Genomic DNA, 24,283 nt, shown 5'->3' on the forward strand with positions numbered 1-24,283 from the left:
TGTGCGGACTGATAAATCAGCTGTATATTCACCGTTGTCATTACTCCCACATAATAGGATAACTGCTTAGTATCAACAGTCCACTTGGTTTCTATACGTGAACTTTGACACCGGTAACCCGACCTACATGTTGCCTAGCGACTAGCCCGAAGTCCACTATTACATCATCAGCTGACAGGGCCACGTGTATATCGACAACAGTCATTTTCATTTCTGTCATACATCAGTTTGAGAAGAGATCTCGTGCTTAGGACACAAGCCCAGGTGACTATGGCGGAAGTGTGACCAGAGGATACATTTCAGCTGGATGGATGGAATGAGATTTGTGTAGAGTTATGAAGAGATAAACACCAGGTACGTTCTTGAGCGTGAATGATTTATTTATAACTATGACTATTGTTTTCCGTTACAGTTATAAAGTTTACTAGAGCCAGGGTCCTGTGAAGTAAGAAAGACTATCGACACACATTCACCTATGTGGCTACGTTATATGCGACCATTATGTTTGCAAAAATGCAAACAACCAACGTTTTCTTTTAAATTTTCTTGTTTAAAATTTGTTGTTTCTATCACGGCTTCTTTAAGTAACACCATTTTCAATGTTAAATTTGTGACAATCCTTGTAAATATACGTATTTAATTCATCAATTTTTTAACATACGATTTTGAAAGCGAAGAATACAATTAATTACATTTGTTCTGGAAGTTAACATATTAAACTGTTGGCATAGAAACAGAAATTTTGTCTTCAGAGAAAAGGAAAGTGTAAAAGCTTGTAGAAATGAATCGACAAATACAATATGTCATCCTTGAAAGTACACCAGGTCGCTCGTTCTCAACTGCATTCATGTGATCATAATTTCGAAAATGAGGAAAGAATCGCATTTGCTTCGTTAATTTGTTTTCTGCCAGTGCGCTTCTCTCAATGAAATAAATCAAGTCATGTGTCTATTCAAATTTAATAACTGAAATATTACAGACTATATTGAAACAAACCGTGTTCCAAATGTTAAGTGCCCTAAATATAATCCATCTTGCAATTTGATGAACATATGTATCTGATTATGACAGTGTGCGATAACAGTTCTTTATATCATGACGCTTATGTTTTAATCGTACAGGTACAGCACGTGGTACGAGAGTTACCCGCCCTTTCTCCATTCGACCTTCGCTGAGGAAGTGGACCGGCATTTGAGATAGGACAGGTCCAAATTCCAAGAGAAATCAGCCGATATGTCACTTCTTCGGCGTGTTTTGTCCTACACCAGTGATCCGGAGGTAGTGGCAAGATTCCAAAAGGCATGTGGTATCATCCATACACCGGATTTGGTCAATTTTAATGACGAAAGCAAGCATAATGGTGATATAAACCGGCACCTCAACGGTATTTCTCCAGACACCTATCCGAATGGGAAATCTTCGCTTGTAAACGGTGTTTATTCCAATGCAGGTAGTAAAATGGATTCCGAAGTCTCAGACAATAAACCACACAGAAACCAAGATTCGGATTCACCACTCAAACACAGGAACGGTGCTGTGAAAAACCATGAAATTACGGATAAAGACAAGAAAAAGGCAGTGAACGGTGTGATACGTACTGGTACAGTGCCTTTCCGCATCGAAAACGCCTTCTTGTACTATTTATTTTCTTTCGGGGCACAACTTGGAAATGCTCTATTTTATGTAACATTTTATTCCTTCTCCTTTTGGAATTTTGATTCTTATGTTACCCGGAGAATATGTCTAGTTTGGTGTATATGCATGTATTTTGGACAGGCGACTAAGGACATCGTGCGTTTGCCACGCCCCAAGTCCCCTCCAGTCGTTCGACTGGAAACTCGATATGAACTCGAGTACGGAATGCCTTCGACTCATGCAATTGTTGGGACTGCCCTTCCTTTTTCGATGCTTATTTTCACCAGTGGGAGATATGAGGTAAGTTAACGCCGCTTGTCTCGGATTCTAAATATAGTCGACAGGTTGACATAGAGTAACTGTCACAAGACTCGCAACCAATGGGGTGGATGGATGAGCTAGCGAGGCTGGTGATGACATAGTTACGTGAAATATGTGGTATACTATCATTCATTCGGTTCATATTTATTAAAGTAGGCAACAGGTTGTCAGAGCATAAAGTAAGAGACACTGAACCCAACTGATGGGTAGCTTTGGTTAGTGGATGATACTTTGTAGTTATAATAATTGTAATTATGTAGGAGTAAAAAAAACTTACACCTCGGTTCTAAAGGCAGTATCTTACTATTAGGACTTTTGGTTGAATAAACATACATGTTTAAATGACACATTACCAAGAAAAAAATGATCAGTTTTTTGGTGTATGCTGGATTTAATTATCTTCTCTTTATTATTTAATTAAATTTGAGATTACTATAAACCATATATGGCAATATGAATGTGGCATTTCTAGTTCCAATATAAGTTTAGATCAGTACATCTAGATGAAGATGACTTGTCATGCGATGTTCCACGGATGGGTTTTGGGACAGTGGACATACGCCTAGTTAGCGAACATTGCCGTTTTGCTGTTTAATTGTGAGTTGAACTGAGACACTTTTACTTAAAGATAGACATGATCTTTCCTCCAGTGATTTTAGCTGACTGTCAACTACAAACCAAGAAAGGGGATGCTACAGAGTGGGGCCTGTAATAAGCAGGGGGTAAAGCAGCGGTTTAAGAAATAAGCACCAGGCTTATATGCTGGGTTTCTAATAAACGGGTTGAGGCTAAAACATCACCACAGTAAAACGGCACCTGGCGAAAACGGCACCATTTGGACATAACGGAACCGCGACTTGGCGAAAATGGCTACAAATCTTATGACGAAAACGGCACCAACTAAAATCATGGGGAAAACTGGTTTGTTATAAGATAATTGGATTGCAGATAGTAAGTACATCTACTATACTGTTATGTCGGAACTATCAAAATTTAAGAACAAGGATGTATTTTTATATTCAAGGATACGATGTGAAAGCTACTTTATACGGTAACGGCGCATTGAATAACTCAACTAATAGTTACATCCTGAACTTCAATGTAAGGCAAGCTTTATATAACTTGATTTTCTGCGGCTGCTCATTTCGTTGCTAGGCATAACCAACACCATACCGAACATATTTATTATTCAATCATTTATCTGTTATTTTGTCAGTATTTTTCTTTTGTTGTCAAATTATTTCAATTATGTATCCAGCTATTGGAACAATGTACTGGAGTTGCGTCTATATAAGCCACTAGGCTTGTTCGCCTATCCAGGTTTCTTTGACGAAATAAAAATGTGTTTAAACCCAAAAGATCTACTGTGCCGATAGTGATTGGAAATGGGCATCCCATAGCTGATAATCGGATTGCAGAATGTTTAGATAGTAAATACATCTACTGTGCCGTCAGTGATTGGAAGAGGGCATCCCAATTTAGGGTGAAAATATCGCAACCTTTGATGTTTTAAGTACATTTACTCAACTGAAATCACCAGTGTCAAACTCAGTGTCAAAATGAAATTGTATTTAAAATGCACAAATGTACCCATTATTTACCGTTGCCGAAATACCTTAGTTGTGCGTGCGCCGTTAAATAAAGCAATTAACAACAACACATTGTTTGTTAGTTTTATGGTTTTATGGGGATTTTTTTTCTTTTTTTGGTATACATAACATAATATTATTTCTGAATATACATTAAACATAAATTATGCAACCTTAATGATGTTTCATATTTCATATTTTACCATTTCTATTAGACATTTCCTGAAATTGTGTCACTGCCGTTATGAAATTTGTAACATCATTTTGAAAAGAAAAAATCCAAAGATAATATTTATTTAATGTACATATATATTAACAAATCTAGTTTTACAATATAACATGGCTAATGAGTTTTGAAATTGTATATTTATTGCTTATGAAAAAGACAAACAAAATCAAATGGCACATCTGTGACATCAGCCACTGGAGTTGTGAAACATGAAAATTGAGTAAAATTGGGTGGTGTAAAGTAAATTTAAAAATATATTTTCCCTAATTTTGTTACTGTAAAGTGTAGAATATACTGGGATAAGTTAGTTACCATAATGTTTTTTGTTTGATTTTAACTTAAGTTTGTCGGATACAATCATCTAACATAAATATGCAGATTTTGAGAATGACTCATATGTTGATATGATCTTGCTAATGTTATAATGAAATGAAATACAACATAAGTCAACGTTATACTTTGTTTTATATATGGTGCCGTTTTAGCCCAGAAATCAGTAGCCGTTTTCGCCAATATGGTGCCGTTTTCGCCAAACAAATTTGGTGCCGTTCTGTTGTGGTGCCGTTTGAGCTATAACCCCTAATAAACACCGGGTACATTTTTTTATAAATGTATTCTCCCATGATCCAAAAATAGATTTATTAAGGAATGATCCCTTTAGTCATAACTTCTGTCCTCCAAGTCCGTTGAAAAAATAAGCCCCCAGGTGCTTATTAGAGGAAATACAATATACTGAGACTTTTACTAGGTAATGACAACTGGCATGCTTCGTGATGTCGGTTACCAAGGGTACGTTTGATTAGGAGAGGGTATCACGGGAATGGCGTTATGACGTCAGTGCAGTGTGAGGTAATGCAAAAAGTGTACTTTATCGCCTCATAAAGTACTGTCAGCTCCTTTGATCTTTTAGCGAAGCATCTTAGAATTCAAGGTGAAGTTGGCAAAGTATTACACTGTTCAGCTTTCCATTGTGTTGAATAGACAAAACAGGAATTAACATAAACATAGTAACATGGTGTTCATTTAGTTTATTTCATTTTCTTTACATTCTGTTCACATTCAAACATACATTTCACATGCGACTTGATAGTTTTGCGGGGGGGTATTAAAATGGACTCCGTCCGTGCATCCGTCCATTTCTTCACCAAATTTGGCACATACATAGCAGGGATTTACATGGACTCCTGCTTTTGAGGGTCCCTGGGACTCATACTCTAAATTATCAGGGGTCCTGGACAACAAAATGGGGTCCCAGATACTTAAATATTATTTTAAATTCTGTTATTGTATTTGTGTATCATGATCATCACATTGTTACAGTAATTAAATTGCAAATAATACCATAACACAGCTAGTAGCAAACTCAGTGATAAGTTATTGTCACTTGATTGGAATTTTTACAAAAAGTATTTGGACTTTGTCTGAGTCCCTGTGCTAATAAATAGCGTCCATTGTCCATTATTATGCGTGTAGGACGCAGGAGTCCGTGTCCTGTAAATCCCTGACATAGACCTGGTGGTGTACTGGTGCCTTTTGGTGGTTTTGGATTTCTGAATAAAATATTTTTGGCATTTCCATGGCAACAAGTTTGACACAGACTGAAATTGGTGTTAGTGCTCCTTTCTGGAGCAGAACTTTAAAAAACCTTTCAATAGTCTCCTTCCACTTTTCTATATACATACCTAAATATTTGACATAATCATAACTCGTAGACATAATCATGAAGAGTATTTTGCCATTGAAGGGGATATTGATGACTTTGTCTTCTTGTTTTATGTGAGGTGAGGTGAAATTTGTTTTTTAAATATTTGTTCATTTTGAAGTTTCTTATTTGGGTATTTGTTTACAGTAAACTAGGTTTTTAACTCAAGAATGAAACATACAACTTTATGATGACAATTTCTTGTTTATTGGATTAAGCAACGTTTCGATGTAGATTCTTACATTTTTATCAAGCGTCTACATCGAAACGTCACTTAATGCATTAAAAAAGAAGTTGTCATCCATAAAGTTGTGTTTCATTTTTGACTCACCAACTTCTAGAATATAACTAACTGACAGATATAACAAATTGTGTTTTGGTCCTATTTGCTGCATTTATTATCACATATAATGAACATGCCCATAATGAACTGACAGATAGAGCTAACACACTTTGTGGTCTGGTGTGTTCCTCTGTCAACATCAGAGTTCATGTTTATAATGAACTCTCGATGCCTGAGCTGCTCACCCATCGCCAGTCAGTCTGTCAAAGCTTTAGCAGCCATGTTCAAAGCAGCAATAAGCAACTGAAAGATGATTAACTGGATTTAGTTCTGACACCTTGTCTCAATTTATGCCTTTCAATAAACAATAGCAGAACAGCAGCGATTAGCCTGTGGTTTCTGAAGTGGATATAGTTGGTCTGAAAATGTGACAACTAGAATTAGTAAACTTTAGTAAGGGAAAAGTTATGATGACAGACACACGTTTCAAGTGTGAAGCATTAGACTTCATTGTTCGATGTATGTCAGTGAAACTGTCTGCTGTCTTAAAAATGTCAGTGTAAGAAGCTCTCTCAAATTTGTACCTGAACACAGTGCTGATAATTTTAAAGACCTACCACCCCTACTGAAAACCAACCAGTCTTTTTAACATTTTCAAAAAGTATTCTGTGATTAGATATCTGAGAAGGTATGTGTGATAATCTATATATAAATTCATAACATCCACTACAGTCTGTTTGGGTGAAAGTGCTACCGATGCATTACAATCGCATTCCAAGTCAGTTCATGATCAAACATTCGTTTCAACACAGGATGTTATGAAAACACATTGCTGCTGATAATTTTTCAACATCAGGAGTACGTACTCCTTATTTTTTCAATACAAGAGTACTGGAAAACCTTAAGAGTACATTTAGAATACTGAATGGAATTTAATGGAGTGTCAGTAATCTTGTGTTTCATTTCATACATGCTCCACAACATTGCTACTCTTGTGTAAACTGGTCAATAGACAATAAAACAATAATTTTTCAGATAAATACGTCTGTAAATGATTCTAAGACCATACACCATTGCTGTGTTGCGTATCTTCTATGTTTTCTAAATTATTTCCTACCGTATCATGTATATTTTCTATCCGTACATACGGGTAAAGTAACAGGTCAGGAACAGCCTTGATTACAAACGCAGGTATGGCTGTCAGCTTCAGTCTCAATTTAAAGTTATTTTAGACTATCAATCAATTTTTTAATTATTTATTTGTTTTCTTGTTGGTATCGGTAGGTTTAGTCAAGTTTCCAGTATTAGGCAATGCCTGCTCAGATTGATTTATTGATCCTGGAGTCAGGACAGTGCTGTATGAAACAACAGAAGAAAATAACATTGATTTCTGTTTACTTTTCGGGGAATGGGTGGTTCAGTCATGTCATTTCATGTTCCATACACAAACTACACAACATGCGACTGGGAGACGACTGCCTTTATTCAGTAATCCGTAGCCGCCTCTGTGTTGTAGTGGTTAGAGCGCCGCTCAGAGAGCGGAAGGTCGTGGGTTCGATCCCCGACTGCATCATACCAAAAGACGTTAAAATATGGTACTTGTTGGTCCCTGAATGGCGCTCGGCATTAATGGGTACAACAAGGACTGGTTGGCTCGGAGTCAGTATAATGTGTCGCTTCACTGCGAGTCAGCACTATATAATGTGTCTGAGTGGGGTATTCATGCTTCACTAAATATATATCAGAGCATGGCATCTACCAGTGGGCTAGCACTATAAAACCAGCTTCAGTCTGATGGCTAGTACAACCCTACTAAGATCTATGATCACTGATTATATGGCTAGAAAAGGTCAAATGTTTTATAAACATAGTCAAAACATATGCTTTGTTTTGAAATTTTAAATCCTAAAAATGATACTGATTAAGTATTCTTCCAACAAAATAATTTAACTTATTACATCATCTTGCCTCTCACACTCAGAACATTGAACTGAAACCTTTTTGGAGACAACTTCCAGCAGGATAGAAAATTGCTACGACTTTTGAGACTAAGTGACATTCCTCTCATGTATGGGTTCTGTGTGTGAAGTCCACCCACCACCATTATATTGGTGGAATATTAACATAAGACCTCACTCATAATAGAGCCTGACAAATTAATGATAATAATAATAATGAGGGTACTTAAACCGCGCAATACTCCGCACCACAAAGGGCATGCTCAAAAGCACATTTTCCTTATCCTGACTCATGCTCTTTTTGCTTGTCTTCTTCTTCTTGCGAACATAGTGGAACACTTGTATCTCCCTAATTGAAGCTCCTTCAATTTAAAATCACTAATTAGTATTCACCACGAGTTACCTCCTTTTCACAAGCGGGAGCGAGAGCCACCCTCTACCCATGTGCCTCCTCTCTCCTTCTTAAGCCCAGTGAGCTGGGCGTGAGAGCGCCTGTGTCTCCGACACACTATATCCTTTGAAATATATTTAGTTAGTTACCTCATTATAGACATCTATAGAGGTTTAGCTAGTATCCTTCAGCGATTATATATTGATATTTAGTCGTTTTCTACAGTTTATTCACGGGGCCGCCCGTGTTTGTTTCAGTGGATTACGTTGATGAAAATTCTGTACTATTGCAGATTACGTTTTTATGCTGCTGCTGATCCGCCTTTAATATGATGTATGCAGCCATGTTTATTATATTCACATTGCAGTTCGCGGTACTAATTTATCAATTCTACCTTTTATTAATATTTGCTTTGCGTTTGGCGCACAGCAGATAGGTGGGCGTATGCAGACTCTAGTATGACTGATACACGGAACCCTCGCCAGTCTACTGCTGTTGGCCGACTCCCCTCCCGTGTGGTGTTCGCTAGAGTGGTGGAGAGGTGTGGGGCGTAGTCCGCCATCTCAAGAAGCATCCTGCTTCCCCAGACATCCCATCGTCGCAGCAGAAGACTAGAGGGTTTTCTACCAGTACATCAAAGATTGACCGATGTCGGCTCAGATCAGCATGCAGCCTGATGTACCAAGCGCAGATATCGATGATCGTCCTGAGGGTCCCATCATTACCAACACTCAGCGCAGGCGTCGCGCACCCAGGGCAGCGTCGACCTCTGAGGAAAATCAGCGAAGTCTACTAGGACTTTCTCAGCGAGATTGTTCCAGCCGATGACCTGGACCTCTCGATGATCAGCTGATCATCATCCCGGCAATGCGCCACAAGAAGCGACCGGTGACAGCTACAGCGACATCAGCAGAGATCACCATGCAGCCTGATGCCTCTACACTGATGTCGGACGATTTTCGGTGGACCCCTCCATTAACACGCCAGATAAAGCACCGGCGACCTGCGTCGCAGACCATCCAGAAGACATGATGCGACAAATTATGAACATCATGGAGGACCACTATATCTCGCGGTAGCAGGGTCGAGCCAGCGAAGGCTCCAAGCGTGAACAGCACCCCAGAGGCACCCCCGTCAGCGTAGCAGCCAGGGCGATGTCACCTTAGCGAAGGAAGTCCGCGGACCACCTTGGCCGAAGGACCTAGATGTACAGCCCAGCGAAGGCCTTGGCGGCGGAAAGGACCTAGATGTACAGCCAGCGAAGGCGGAAAGAACCTAGATGTACAGCCTTGGCGAAGGACTTAGCGAAGGCAGGATAAATCATCACCTTATGCGGTTTCATCCCTAGATGTGGACTCGGACCATCAGACATCACGGAAGCAGCGAAGGTCATATCGTCGTTCCCCGGACGGACGCAGAGGAAGCCAGCGAAGGCATCGCGAAGGACACCTGAATCAGATCATCATCATCTAGAAGGACATCGAGGGACTATACAAGAGCTTGCGAAACTATCAGCGTTCCCCTCACAAGTCTCGAGAAGATCAACCCATAGACAAGTTGATCATCGATATCAAGTATAAGAACTACAATCATTATATTGGTTCTGTTGAATCCATGGCGAGGCGGTATGTTGGCTGGCCTAAATAGATCTAGAGCGATCAATTAGACACTTATCACCAGACTTAAGTAACCACGACTTCTGAATATGATAAGATGATCCATCATGACCCTACTTAGGCAAAGCCGCCCGATCCACATCCTGTTAAACACAGAGGCTGTTCCGCGAAGCAAAGCTCATATATATATTTATATATATATATATATACTAATCGGGCTTTGACTTCGACACCTTAGCGATGGTCGCGAAGGCTAAAGTAACTCAAGTCTACTTCACCCAGAAGATCTAGAAGGGATGCCGAGAACTTAGCGAAGTCTCGGCGTTCACCGAGGAAGTCTCCTCCAAGGTTTCCATATACTAGCCACTTTCGTCATATATAGCTACTTTCGTCAGTCCGTTCAAGGCGTCGCATAAGTTGATTATCAACTGTATGCCAGATGCGATCTATAAGCCCTGGCGAAGATAATTGCTCAGGCTATTTACAACACAGAGCGTCGCTGTATTAATAGTCAGCGACATTTCATAGATCTTCACAGAAATCAACTATTCATTATAAATTGCTAATATACAATCCCGGACGGCGATCACGATTATCTACATGCGTGACCATTACGCATATCTGCGAACAATTCAATATCGAAATTGAACAGCAGCCTTGTTACAGCGAGTATAACTCTTAATCGTCAAAGTTTCTGAGAAGAAATATGTACAACAAGTTCAGCGTTAATTCTACAATTATGGCCGATACATTCATGTATACAGTCTACAAGCTCACAACTTGCAAGTTGTTTATACCCTTATATATAAGGAAGTGAATTATATTCAAAACTGAAATTACTTTCCGACAACCAGGAAAATAACCTACCCAGCATAAAATTACAGAAGCGAGATATTTGGCGGAGGTTTTCAGCGATTACCATTAACCCTCGAAACCGTGGTCACTTTCGGATAACCGGGGAAGCTACGGTGAAGACCGGCGTTTATGCTAATATCAGCGGCGACAAGAATTTATTCAAGGTGGGTTTTCCGCTACACGGTGACATCACAGCGGGTATTATACAGAATCAAAATGCCTTGTTCTGATTGGACGCGAGGGACAAGCGACCTACACAGAGGTCGATCTCAATTCACAGTTCAAGACTTACGTCACAAGTGACAACTATATATCAGTGAGCGAGCAAGCCTCATTACAGTCCAGTTAACCTGAACATTCATGATTAGACTGCCTTTCTTCAAGTTAGAGACCTCCCTGTCAAGTTAAGGCGAGGGATCGGCAGTCAGGCGATTTTACATAAAGTTCAGCGAGGACAGACACACCTGGTTGTGCACCTACATCGTCAAAGGACTTATGGCGAATTACCTGAAGCGAAGATACAAGTGGATCTAAATCCACAGCGTTTCAGACTACAGCTGAATTTCATCAAGCGACTAACACAACTAGATGGTTAGTAAACCTACTAAACTTCTGTTTGGAGAATAAAGCGGAAATTTCCGCCCAACCTGGGGATATGAATATAGTGCTCCAACACCTCACAAGTGAGGTTTATGAACACGCCTGGATGACATACTTGGACCCCATGATACGATGATTCTATCAAGTTGGCCAGCAAGAGCACTGTAAATTTATCTCCACCAAACCAAACAGGAGGAAAAATGCAACAGATTATTTCCTCTATCATCAACTTCGCGCAGAGTGAAGTCTCATGTACTATATCTCCATTTGGATCAGAACTGTCATACTACGTGCATATGCGGATGGACCTATTCCGACCCTCCATGAGCTTAATACTCATGATATTATAAGCGCTAACTTCTACAATTGTTCTACACAAATGTGATTGAAATAATGGAGGGTTATTTCTGGAAATCGATATGGTGGTTGCAAACCATTATCTGAGAGATATCACCACCGAGGGCGTCTCAGGTATACACCAATTCGATCCCATGGTCCTCGCACAACAGCTGACAGTTCCTCTCGGAGAAGATAAGTCAATCTAACAGATTTTTACTTATCTTATAACAATACTAAATAGCTTCATGCTATGTATAATTTACTTAAGTTCCTTTTATCATCACAGTACTATGATTATTACATCATACAATATATAAGTTAACAACTCTACAGAGTTTGTTATTATATATATTTACCTTAAGTTATTCATATCTTAAGAGTAATACTATGGTTACATGATAAATGCATTAGCTAACAAACTCTACAGAGTTTTTGGCTATTTTATACATAGCTTAAGTTAATTAAGCTAACAAACTCTACGGAGTTTTACTATTATATAGGTAACTTAAGCTAATTATACCTTAAGCATAGTACTATACTCATATTATTAAAATATATTGGCTAACAAACTCTAAGGAGTTTTGCTATTATATAGGTAGCTTAAGCTTATTCATATCTTAAGCTTAGTACTATGTTTATATCATATAAGTAGATTAGCTAACAAACTCTAAAGAGTTTTTTTTTTTGCTATAAGTATCATCATATTTCTAAGCAATATGGTTATATTATAACATGTATTAGCTAACAAACTCTACAGAGTTTTAGCTATTATATATGTAACTTAAGCTTATTCATATCTTAAAGCGCAGTACTATGTTTATATCATATAGGTATATTAGCTATCAAAACTCTAAAGAGGGTTTTGCTATTATATATTTAAGCTTAAGTTTCATCATATTTTAAGCTTTATGGTTACATTATAACATGTATTAGCTAACAAACTCTGACGGAGTTCTTGCTATTATATATGTAGCTTAAGTTTTCCTTCATAAGCTCAATACTAGGTTTATATCATAGCTAACAAACTCTAAAGGGTTGTTTTTGGCTATTATACAATTAGCTTAAGTTTCATCATATCTTAAGCAGTATGTTTACATTATAAAGGTATTAGCTAACAAAACTTCGGCCGGAGTTTTGTTATTATATATATATAGCTTAAGTTTCATCATAACTTAAGCTCAGTACTATATGTTTTAACATAAAAGTATATTAGTTAATAAACTCTAAGGAGTTTATTTTGCTATATACTTTTAGCTTAGAATCTAATCTTATCTTAAGCTTAGTACTATGGTTACACTATAAACATATTAGCTAATAAACTCTACAGAGTTTTTGGCTATTATATATGTAGCTTAAGTTAATAATATCTTAAGCACAATACTATACTCATATTGTAAAATATATTAGCTAACAAACTCTCACGGGTTTTGCTATTATATATGTAGCTTAAGTTCATTATATCTTAAGCACACTACTATACTCATATTGTAAAATATATTAGCTAACAAACTCTCACGGGTTTTGCTATTATATATGTAGCTTAAGTTAATTATATCTTAAGCACACTACTATACTCATATTGTAAAAATATATTAGCTAACAAAACCCTACAGAGTTTTGCTATATATATGTAGCTTAAGTTAATTATATCTTAAGCTCAGTACTATACTAATATTATAAATATATATTAGCTAACAAACTCTACAGAGTTTGGCTATTATATATGTAGCTTAAGTTAATTATAGCTTAAGCACAGTACTATACTCATATTATAAAAATATATTAGCTAACAAACTCTACAGAGTTTGGCTATTATATATGTAGCTTAAGTTAATTATAGCTTAAGCACAGTACTATACTCATATTATAAAAATATATTAGCTAACAAACTCTACAGGTTTTGCTATTATATATGTAGCTAAAGCTTATTCATATCTTAAGCTCAGCATTATATCTATATCATATAAGTATATTAACTAACAAACTCTAAAGAGTTTGCTATTATATAATTAGCTTAAGTTTAATCATATCTTAAGCTTAGTACTATGTTATATCTTAAAGTATTTTAGCTAACAAACTCTAAGGAGTTTATACTAGCATATTAACAAGCTTAAGTCTATTAGTCTTAAGCATTGTATTAATGTTATATATACTTTATCATAATAAGTACATGATAATAACCTTTTATATGGCAGCTGATAAGTTAGCAGCAGGAATTCATCAGTTCAGTGCCTTTATGAAGTTCCCATGGGGTTATTACAATCATCACAGTTCAAATCACTAATTATTAAAAATCCAAAGTATTAGATATTCCCACCTCCGTTCCGTAGGATGCTACAAACAAAAGAGCATGAGTCAGGATAAGGAAAAATATGTAATTTTGGAGTAAAATTGATATTTTATACTTATCCTGACTCATGAGGTCAGCCCTCCCATCCTCCCAAATAACACTTTGGATTTCCCTGTAAATTCAAATGTTGGGCTCAGTATATGAGGAGAGAGTGAGGCACATGGGTAGAGGTGGCCCTCAGTTCAGCTTGTGGAAAAGGAGGTAACTTCGTGGTGAATACTAATTAGTGATTTTAAATTGAAGGGAGCTTCAATTAGGGAGATACAAGTGTTCCACTATGTTACTTGCAAGAAGAAGAAGACAAGCAAAAGAGCATGAGTCAGGATAAGTATAAAATATCAATTTTACTCCAAAATTACATAGATAACAATGTAAAGAAATATCACAATATAGAAGTTTAGTTTGTAAGTTTGGCTTAAATAAAATCGTTGATATGAAACAAGTATACTCATAGAAACGAATAATGGAACACATGAAAGTACAAGTGTTCCTTTATTCTTTTCCTGGTTTCTTCACAAGGTTTCTATTGCACTGTGGGTGAAATTCTGGAAAAGAATAAAGGAGCACTTGTACGTTCATGTGTTCCCTTATTTGTTTCCATGAGTATATTATGTTGGTCTTGTGACTACCAATTGGTAAGTCCAACACAATGTCAGTACCTATGTATCATAGAAGTGTTGAATTGAGTTAACTGATTTATCAGTTTTTTGCAGATACATGAAAGAATTTTGATATCACAATGAACGGGTTATCTTTTGTATATTTGGCAAGGTGTAAAATAGAAATGATGAAAAAAGACAAATATGTTTTGCTGGAGGTCGTTATTTCGCTCACTGCACACATCTCAACATTTCTAGATTGGAGCTGACAGGTCCAACAAGACTTCATTTCATTTGCCAATTTATGTATAGTGATTCTCATGAACCTGTGTTGTGCAGGGATTTACAGGACGCAAATTCCTGCTTCCTATACGGATATAAATTGACAATGGATGCAACAAAATTTATTAGCGTATCCACAGGGAAAAGTCAAAAGACTTTTGTAAAATTCCAATCAATAAGTTATCACTGAGTTTACTACTAGCTGGGTTATGGTATCTTGCAATTTAATTACTGTAATAACTCGATGAAGGTCCATTCAATAACAGTATTAATAATAATATTGAGCATTTCTGATGTATCTGAAACCATTAAAGAGAAGAGGACCCTTCTAGCAGAATCCCTGTCTGGCATTGGTTGTTCAAGTAGTAATGAGCTCTAACATCAACAACAAATTGATGTTTTTCATCTCCTTTCAACTGCATACCTTTATGACATGGTATCCATGGTTGCAAGCTGTAATGGTACTGATTATTGATTGCATACTTAGCTCTTTAGCCATTAATGGTGCTCATCAAACTCCATTCCTAAAGACCAGACACAGGTGTAATATATGAATACCATGTTATGACTCGAAGTGCTGTTGCAGAATACCGTTGACCTGCTTTGCTTCAATAACCTATACAGTTAAAGCAGCCAAGGGTAGCAGTGACATTTAGACTTGCTATTTCTATTGGAAAAAAAAAAGAATACCAAGATAAAGGGTAATATATATGCCATACAAGCTTGGGTAGCTGGGATCAATACGAGAGAGCTGTGGCTTGGTGTTGTCAACAGGCATACATCACTGGGTCTACAGCACTGCTGTCTACAACAACGTCCACCTCCTGCTCTGCCTTGTACCTTCTGTTATTAGATATCATTGAAGTAGGCGTTGCCAAACAACCGCTGTTTAAGTGAATGTGTTTAGTTTTGCGCTGCTTTTAGCAATATTCCTGCAATATCATGGCGGGGGACACCAGAATTGGGGTCCACACATTATACCCATGTGGGGAATTGAACCCTAGGCGTGACGAGCGAACGCTTTAACCACTAGGCTACCCCACCTCCCCCGCTCTTTAAGGTGTTTATTAGTTGTATAGTATGACCAGAAATTATTGAGAATTTTAGGAATATGTTTAATTGGATTTCTAGTATAAACAACCTTGACCAGCTATCAAGTGCTTGGTTTCATTCAAGAGAGACTACTCCATTAAACCTTTTTCATTAGTTTGTGAAGAGTTATCCCCCTTTTTTAACTTGCTAGCGGATGACATTTTCAGTGATCCTCAGTATGGATGCTTTAGAGAAGAGGAAGTTGATTTTAGAGTATTATACCAAGGACATCAGATCAGCTAAAGTGATTTCAAGTAGAACAGGCATCCCTTTGTCTACTGTTTATCGTGTTTTGAAAAATATTGCATCTAACTTCTTTGATCAGTAGTATGCCCCGCCGCATTGAAGCCTGCATTGCTGCCCATGGTGACTTGACAAAATACTAACTCTTCACCTGTCTTTGAATCTGGAGTTTTGTTCTGCTAATATTAACATTTAATACATGAGTAATGAGTGAAAAAAATAACAAAATTACAATCTTTAAATACTCAATAATTTCTGGTTGTACTGTATATAGGTAATCCACCTGTGGGGTAATGTAAGTAAATATGGATCCCCCAAATTATATATTATTGAGATCAGTAAAGGACTGTTTGACCTATTTGTGTTGAATCATGCTAATCTATCAGGTCATTTGTTATGAAAATATGTTCAGCTGTCATGACAATACAGCAAACACTGGCATAAAACAGCTGCAGACAACAGGTTTTCTTGCAAATTAAAATCTATGGTATTGCTAGGCCAGATGCAACAGCAGTACTGTCGTGTCCAAGGATTGTCACAGGATTGTTGAGAATTAATTGTCTGCAACTTGACTGTGGTCCTCTCATATTTTGACTGAATTTTAATCTGCACAGTATTTTTGTGTGGTATCTTTTGGGGGAAAAACTATGAAATCACAAAAATACAATTGTCACATCTGTTTTTAATCCTTGATGTTTTTCACAGCAGTATCTTGTCCTCTGGGCTGATAAGGATACATGCAAGGGGTTGGAGTTTATGTTGTATGTATATTGGTACATGTATATCTGATTTCCCTATGTCAAGATACTGTCAAGTCAAGTAGTAGACAAGTGTTTATGTGAAGACACCAAACCCAATACCGATGACATATTCATAAATGGAAGTGAGGGAGGCTATGTAAAGTGAACACGTTCAGGGAATCAAACAGCCCTGGCTTTGTCACAAGTTAAGGGAAGTGAAACATTAGCTACCTCATCATGGTCAAGTAGTGTCACAGTGATCTGTCATATTAATATCCTCCTATCACCAGTACAGTCCACACTGTCACTGGTGAAACCATCCACTAATATAGTACATGTTACATTACCACATATGATTTTGGAGATAAAACAGGTTCCAAGCCTCTCCCAGACCCATAACCATATAAGTCCTGCCCTTACTGTAACTGTAGCCCAAAGTGAGGCAAGTCTAGATTTTCCAGAGTTTTTATTTCTGAATCTTTATCTCATTGGGGCTCATTTTCAATTGAAAAGGAGTTGTTGTTTCTATCAGAACTGTATATTTTCAGAGATTTGTGTTAGTTTATAGGCTCCCAGCTACTAAAGATGCTGCTAAATAGATCTGTTAACTTGCCCAGAGAGTTGGTAGATTGTATGTCATCGTTTCCTGAAGGCATGGGATAACTGATGCTATCAATAACTGGTTTATCTGGTCCAGTCTTGACTATCTGCAGGCTGCCATCATATAGCTGGAATATTGGAGTGTGATGTTAAACAAAAGGTTCCCAGCAACTAAAGATGCTTGTAAATGGATCTGTTAACTGGCCTGGAGACTTGGTAGATCACATTTCATCCTTTCCTGAAGGCATTAGATGACTTATACTATCAAATAGTTTATCTGGTCCAATCTTGACTCTGCCATCTTTCATCTGAGCTGGAATATTGCTGAGTGTAATCATGGTGATGTTAAACAAAAGGACGACATGAAAGGGTGGGACAGTGATGCTGTAGATCTGGATCTTCCATCATATTCATAATCAGTTAACTAGTACATGAACCATCTGCACTTTATGACAGGTGTGTGTGACGTTAAATATTAACTCACTCACTCACTTATGACAGGTGTGTAGACTTTGTCATGCTTATCCATGTGAAATGACAAGGGCTAGACGTCATAGCCATGACATATCCAGCTTGTCGTCATTTCATTTTGGAGTAGTTGTCATGTAAAAGATTTGAGGAGTAACAACAGTCTGTCTTGGTTTGTACAAGTGTTGGACTAAAAGTTTAGTCATGGATATTCCCCACTGTTTTTGTTTGCCCTATGCAGCTATCTGTTGGTCTGTCTCACAGTGTGTTCACTACCTTTTTACCTCATCCACCCAACTCTTTCTGCAATGCATATGCTCTAAACATAACAAGTCTAGGGGGGTAGTCTAGTGGTTAAAGTGTTCGCTCGTCATGCCAAGGACCCGGGTCCGATTCCCCACATGGGTACAATGTGTGAAGCCCATTTATGCTGTGATATTGCTGTAATATTGCTAAAACCGGGATAAAACAACACTCACTCACTCAGGTTCGGGATCTCCCATCTCACTGGGGCTCCCATTCATTTGAAACTGAGTTATTCGGTTCTATGAAACTATTATCTTTACAGAAACTAAACATTACCCCATCTGGGACCGATGAAATGCAAGAAGGATTTCTTGATTTCTTCTCAAATATAGTTACTTTACATATGTCATTCAAAACAATGTTATGCATGTCAACCGACACACCTCCATGGATATCATGGCAATTGTTTCTAGGCCCTATGATCATAGCCTGTCAGCTTTCCACTGATACAAAGTCCAAAGCGAAGCAATGTTTACCACATTGGGGACGCTAATGTCAAAATACTTGAGTGTATTTTGTTGATGGGATTGTTGTATGGAAGGCAGAGAAGCTTTGCCTGGACTAAGGGGAGCACTGTGGCATCAGCTGACTGCTATATGTGTGACACATACCATTGATACCTTAGTAGCCTGCAGCAATTTGCTTAATGGCATGCGTCTCCTTTGGGGATGCTGTTATTGTGGCATCTAAATGGGTTTGTTATAGCGTGAGCATGACAGGGGGAGCCTGAGGTGATTTTCTTCCATGTTTACAGCTGTTTGTTTTGTTTGATTGATGAAGGAGGTAATAATTCAGTTATTAGGTTTTCTTCCTGCCTGCCTCTCTACCAAACAGCCTACCTCACACCATTGTATTATCTGTGGTGCAGTTGAACACAGTGACACTGATAACCCTTACTTCACCATCAGTACTGATACAGAGGATGATGTTAGATAGGTTAGTGATAGGATAGCAAGTCGCAACAGGCCACTCCTCTTAAATGTTTTAGTGTAAACTGAGATGAATAGTCTTGTTAGTTGTTTATAGGTCAATCAATCAGAGTTTTCCCAATAAAAACGTCACAGATTTTGGATCCAGTTATTTGCAAACTACTGAAGAACTTTAACCGTTCAGTAATCAAATACTGTGTGACCTCTATAGATGTCTAAAACAGAAACCCTCCTATTACAGAATATATAAAAATAAATGTCATCTGAAATAAAAACATATGCAGATAATCCACTCTATTTTCCTCCTGGCCTTCAGAAGCTGCAGTAAGCTTAAGAGTATGTTAATATAAGATCCAGTGTCACAGATGGAGAGTATTTCTATATATATTATTACTCCATTCTTATTTCTAATTAATATTCCGTAGTTACATTATGTACCCAGGTCCACTTGCACAAAGTGAGGTTAGCGCTACTATGACCCTAACTCCCATGCTATAGCATGTATTAAAGATAGCTGTAGCACTAAGATTACTTATGAAAGTGATATTACCCCAAGGTTATGATGACCTGTGTGAAATTGAGACATGGTCAGTTTGACCCTAACTCCCATGCTATAACATATACTAAAGATAGCTGTAGCACTAAGATTACTTATGAAAGTGATATTACCCCAAGGTTATGATGACCTGTGTGAAATTGAGACATGGTCAGTTTGGCTAGTCATAAGCTGCTAAGACATACATCATAAAATGCGTAGATAAGGTGGTGTTCAAGTGACTTGCTAGAAGTGACGACATGATTGCTGCCCATGTTAGGGGAATACAGAACAGGTGCTTGTTGTAAAGACCTGGTTCAATGGGGATCAGGAATGGAAATGATTATGACTACATAGGGTTTGGAATCGTGTTATTAAGAATGTGGATGTATGCTGACAATAAGTCTTTGGTGCCAGATGGTTATACTTTGGAATCACACTTTAAATATAATGTGTATATGGTGTATAAGACAATAGGCGGTGGGGTATAGTGGTTTTATTCGTCAATCACACGATTCCCCACATAAATGTGTTAAGCCCATTTAATGATATTGTGGAATATTGCTAAAAGCGGCGTAAAACCCAACTCAGTCAGTCAGTCAGAATATATAAGACAATAGAGAAATATACTTTCACAGATCGTGAGACAATGAATAACTTGTGTTTGTTATCTAACAAATAAAATATGGCATATATAAATGTTATGGAAATATAACAGAGTAAAAATAAAATGCTAAACACATCAGTAGAATTAGGTAGAAAGTTTTTGACTGGTCCTACTGTTTGTGGTAACATGCACTAATTGCTGTGTTTCTATTGCAGTATTCCATGTTTGTTGGCCTGCTGATCGCAGTAGCCTGGTGCATTCTGGTCTGTATGAGTCGTATCTACCTCGGCATGCACAACATTCTGGTGAGTTGTCTCCCTTGGATTGTTCATTAGAAATCATTCCTAGGTGCAAATTCGTCGTGTTGGTAGTTTGTGAAATTTGCATTTGCATTGTGTATATTTTTTACTGTATCTGCCATATAACATGATTAATACGTTCTTGACTATTAAATATTGGATTTCACACAAGATTATGATGGCGGTACAAGTGTTCAGGTTTGTTTTGAGTATTATGTGTAAGAGTATATTTCATAAGAAGACAATATATAAGTTTTGATTTCTTTCTTTTTGTTGTTTGACGCCACACTCAGCAATATTCCAGCTATATGGCAGCGGTCTCTAAATTATCGAGTCTGGACCAGACAATTCAGTGATCAACATCATGAGTGTGGATCTATGCAATTTGGATATGATGACATGTGTCAACCAAGTCAGCGAGCCTGACCACCCAATCCCGTTAGTCACCTTTTACAACAAGCATGGGTTACTGAATATCAATTCTACCACAGATCTTCACAGGTTTTTAAGAAAGTACTCTGGACACAAATAGGATTTCCTATATATTTTGTACAAATCCATGACATGCTTTGTAATTTATTTGTCCATTTCACATTTCAGGATGTGATTGCAGGGCTTCTGTTTGCTGTCGTAGTGATGACCTTCACCGTGCCCTTCGTTGACCCGATGGACAAGTTCCTCGTCACACATCCGCTTTCGCCAGTAATTTTACTGTCTCTGCCCATAATCCTCTCTCTACTGTATCCAAAACTAGACAAGTGGAGTACAGCACGTGGCGACACGACCCTCATTCTGTCAATCACCGGCGGCTTGTTCCTCGGCACCTGGATCAACTACAACCAAGGCTTCATGAGTCCCAACGATGCCTCCCTCCCCTTCTCGCTGAATTTCCAGTACCAAGCAATCCTAATAGCAATGCTCAGGCTGGTGTCAGGAGTGGCTGTCACCCTCATTTTACACCACTACATGAAGAACTCTGTGTATGCGTCTCTCTGTTTCATCCTCAGTATGGACCCAAAAGATCCCAAAACCAAACAAAAGTTCATTGTGGAACTTCCGTACAAGTACATAAGCTACTTTTTAATATCACTGAACACTGTATATACCATTCCTCTCATGTTCCATTACCTTGGCATACCCCGAATGTCCTACTACACAGAAATTTAATGTGGAGTTTTGCAAGTTATGGAAACATTGTTTTAAGCTTTGTACATGGCTACTCCCCCTCAACTGTCATAAACCCCTTCAATGGTCTTAGTACTGTGAAAAGACTGTAGAGTTTGAGAGGTAATATAGATCTCCTTCACTTTCCTCCACCTCCCCTCATACCTATCCCCCCTCATCTCTACTCACCTGGGGCGGTGGTGTAGCCCAGTCGTTAAAGCGTCGCTCCTCACACCGAATGCCCGGTTTCGATTCCCCACATGGGTACAACGTGTGACGACAAGTCTGGTGTCCCCCGACGTGAAATTGCTGGAATATTGATAAGCGCAGGGTAAAACCCATTCATACATTCATTCTACACACCTACTTTTATGTGGATGTGGTTGTTCTATTGTAGTGAGATGTCTCCAGAGGTTTTGATAGGAAAAATCAAGTGTTCATTAAATCTGTAGAGATCTCCTTCCTGTATCTAAGTTATGTCTTAATGATGAAAAAAGTATTGAGAAGCTAAACATAGTAAACACAAAGTGCAACATCTATTCTTAGTAGGTGGCACTCTTTTCATGTATTGTTCCCAGGAATTGTGTCAAATACATATGTCAGCTTTGCAGGTCCAAGATGACAGAAATATGTTAGTTGACAAGAATAAGATAAAGCTCTGTAATTATGTATTTTCTTGCAGTATTGTCATGAATTTATTCTGAAAACTGTAGTGTCATTGAAGTAAACTGAAAAAAGCTAATGTATAAAATGGAGTACATTTATGGTAAGATTCAATCTGGTTAAAGTGGAAAGTTTGGTGAAACTAATTTGTTTGATAGCAACAGGACACTTTTGTAGAGTAATATTATCAGTATGTTCTTAAATCAAAGAATCATTATTTATCATTTAAGTCCTTCCTGCTTTATGAAACATCCATCCCACTTGCCCTAGACTCTCTGTGTTGGGAATATCTTTGTCTTGACCCCAATAATCAGAGAGGTATCATAGTTAGCATGTTATGAACAAATTTTTTATGTTGGAACTCGTTCTGGAGCTGTGTGTTATTTGCTCCCTGTTATGATTGTTTGTATGAAATGTATATTTTCAGAGTTGTTGATGTTTCTGTGTGTTCAGATGACACTGTTGCCTCAGACATTGTTGTTGGTGATATAGCTTCTATCATTTCCTTGTGTGGGAGTTTGATTCAGACTGCCTATATTAACGTAACATTTTTGCTATGATTGCTCAGAACATGGAAAGATGAAGGATAATGGTGTATATTTATTTGTGAAGTTTTGTTATACAAGTGTTTGAAATCAGTTCAAGCTCAATTTATTTTGCTACTGTAAAACTATAATGTTCAATACACAATGTACATGGAGACAGTTCACTACTCTAAGCAGAGTAATATATCCCATGTAGTGTGTTAATCAGACATGTACAAATCAGAACTCTTCAAAGAGATTATTGGTGTTTCTTTGAAACATAATATAATAATCAACAAATAATTTAATATTTCATAGACCAGAATAATATGGGATTAATATCTTCACCCATTTAACTATAGTTTTATGTCTCCAAGATTTGCATTTGCTGGTTTTTCTGTGTTTTTCTAGTATTATGATGGGTGAAGCCAATTCCTTTGAGTGTGATGTGAGTTAAGAATGTGAAACTCACACCCTCACTGATTGAACTGTAACTTGCGAGCTTGGTGTCCATTGTTGCTCAGGTTAGCTCCAGTCATGATGTCAGGATATGAAGCTGGCCTCAACAGCTGCACCTCGATACTTATAGTCATCATAAACTGTTAATTACCTAATCACCTAATTTAAACCTGTTCTATTCTAATGGAATAAATGTTTTAGCATTAGTAATGTACGTCATTTTAAGTACCACAAGTATCTTAATAAATTAACCTTTTTAATATACAAATCCTTATTTATTTGCTATCAAGCACATGTTGCTTCATTTAAAAGCCAGTTCTATCTTTTGCTGCTTTTTATCTCCATTGTAGATTAAGTTTTGATCTTAAATGTATGCATCAAATTGTTTCAGAAAGTGAACTGCAACAGCAATTCTTGACTATATTTCACTGTGATGACTGTAATGATGATTGACTTAACTACTAGATGGATTACTTCCTCTAAGGGTAGTGGGGAGGCAGAGTAGCCTAGTGGATAGAGCGTTTGCTCGTCATGCTGAAGATCCGGGTTCTATTCCCCACATGGCCACAAAACTAAGCGTTTCAAATAATATTGTCTCTGACCAACCATCTCTGTCAGCTGCATACCCAAAGTGAAAAACATTTTTTATCCACAGTAATCAAACTACAACCCACCCGACAACAGAGAAATGTTGATGAGAAGCAATAGCAAGTAATCAGAGTTACCTCCCTTGAACTGGTAGTTTTAACTGCATCTTCCAGCTGCTGCAATAAATGGAATTAAATGTGATAATGAAAATAACATAGATCAGAGCATGTGAGCTACTTGAAATATGAATGTGAAAAATGCTGGCCACATGTTTGTCAACCTTATGTATCTCTGTATACAAGATGGTGTAATGTTCA

The 24,283-nt window shown here is 37.7% G+C and overlaps 1 protein-coding gene across 1 annotated transcript; it reads left to right on the forward strand.

The window, feature by feature from the left end:
• The first annotated feature begins 205 nt into the window (after positions 1–205).
• Positions 206–24,176, forward strand: LOC124267147 (sphingosine-1-phosphate phosphatase 1-like). Its single transcript, XM_046702036.1, has 4 exons — positions 206–354; positions 1,122–1,935; positions 20,485–20,574; positions 21,169–24,176. Exons 2-4 carry the CDS (start codon positions 1,234–1,236, stop codon positions 21,733–21,735), a joined length of 1,359 nt encoding a protein of 452 aa, XP_046557992.1. The 5' UTR covers positions 206–354; positions 1,122–1,233; the 3' UTR covers positions 21,736–24,176.
• The last annotated feature ends 107 nt before the right edge of the window (positions 24,177–24,283 follow it).

The sequence above is a fragment of the Haliotis rubra genome, unplaced genomic scaffold (genome assembly GCF_003918875.1).
Source record: "Haliotis rubra isolate DU_JTF1 unplaced genomic scaffold, ASM391887v1 Scf13, whole genome shotgun sequence".
NCBI lineage: Eukaryota > Metazoa > Mollusca > Gastropoda > Lepetellida > Haliotidae > Haliotis > Haliotis rubra.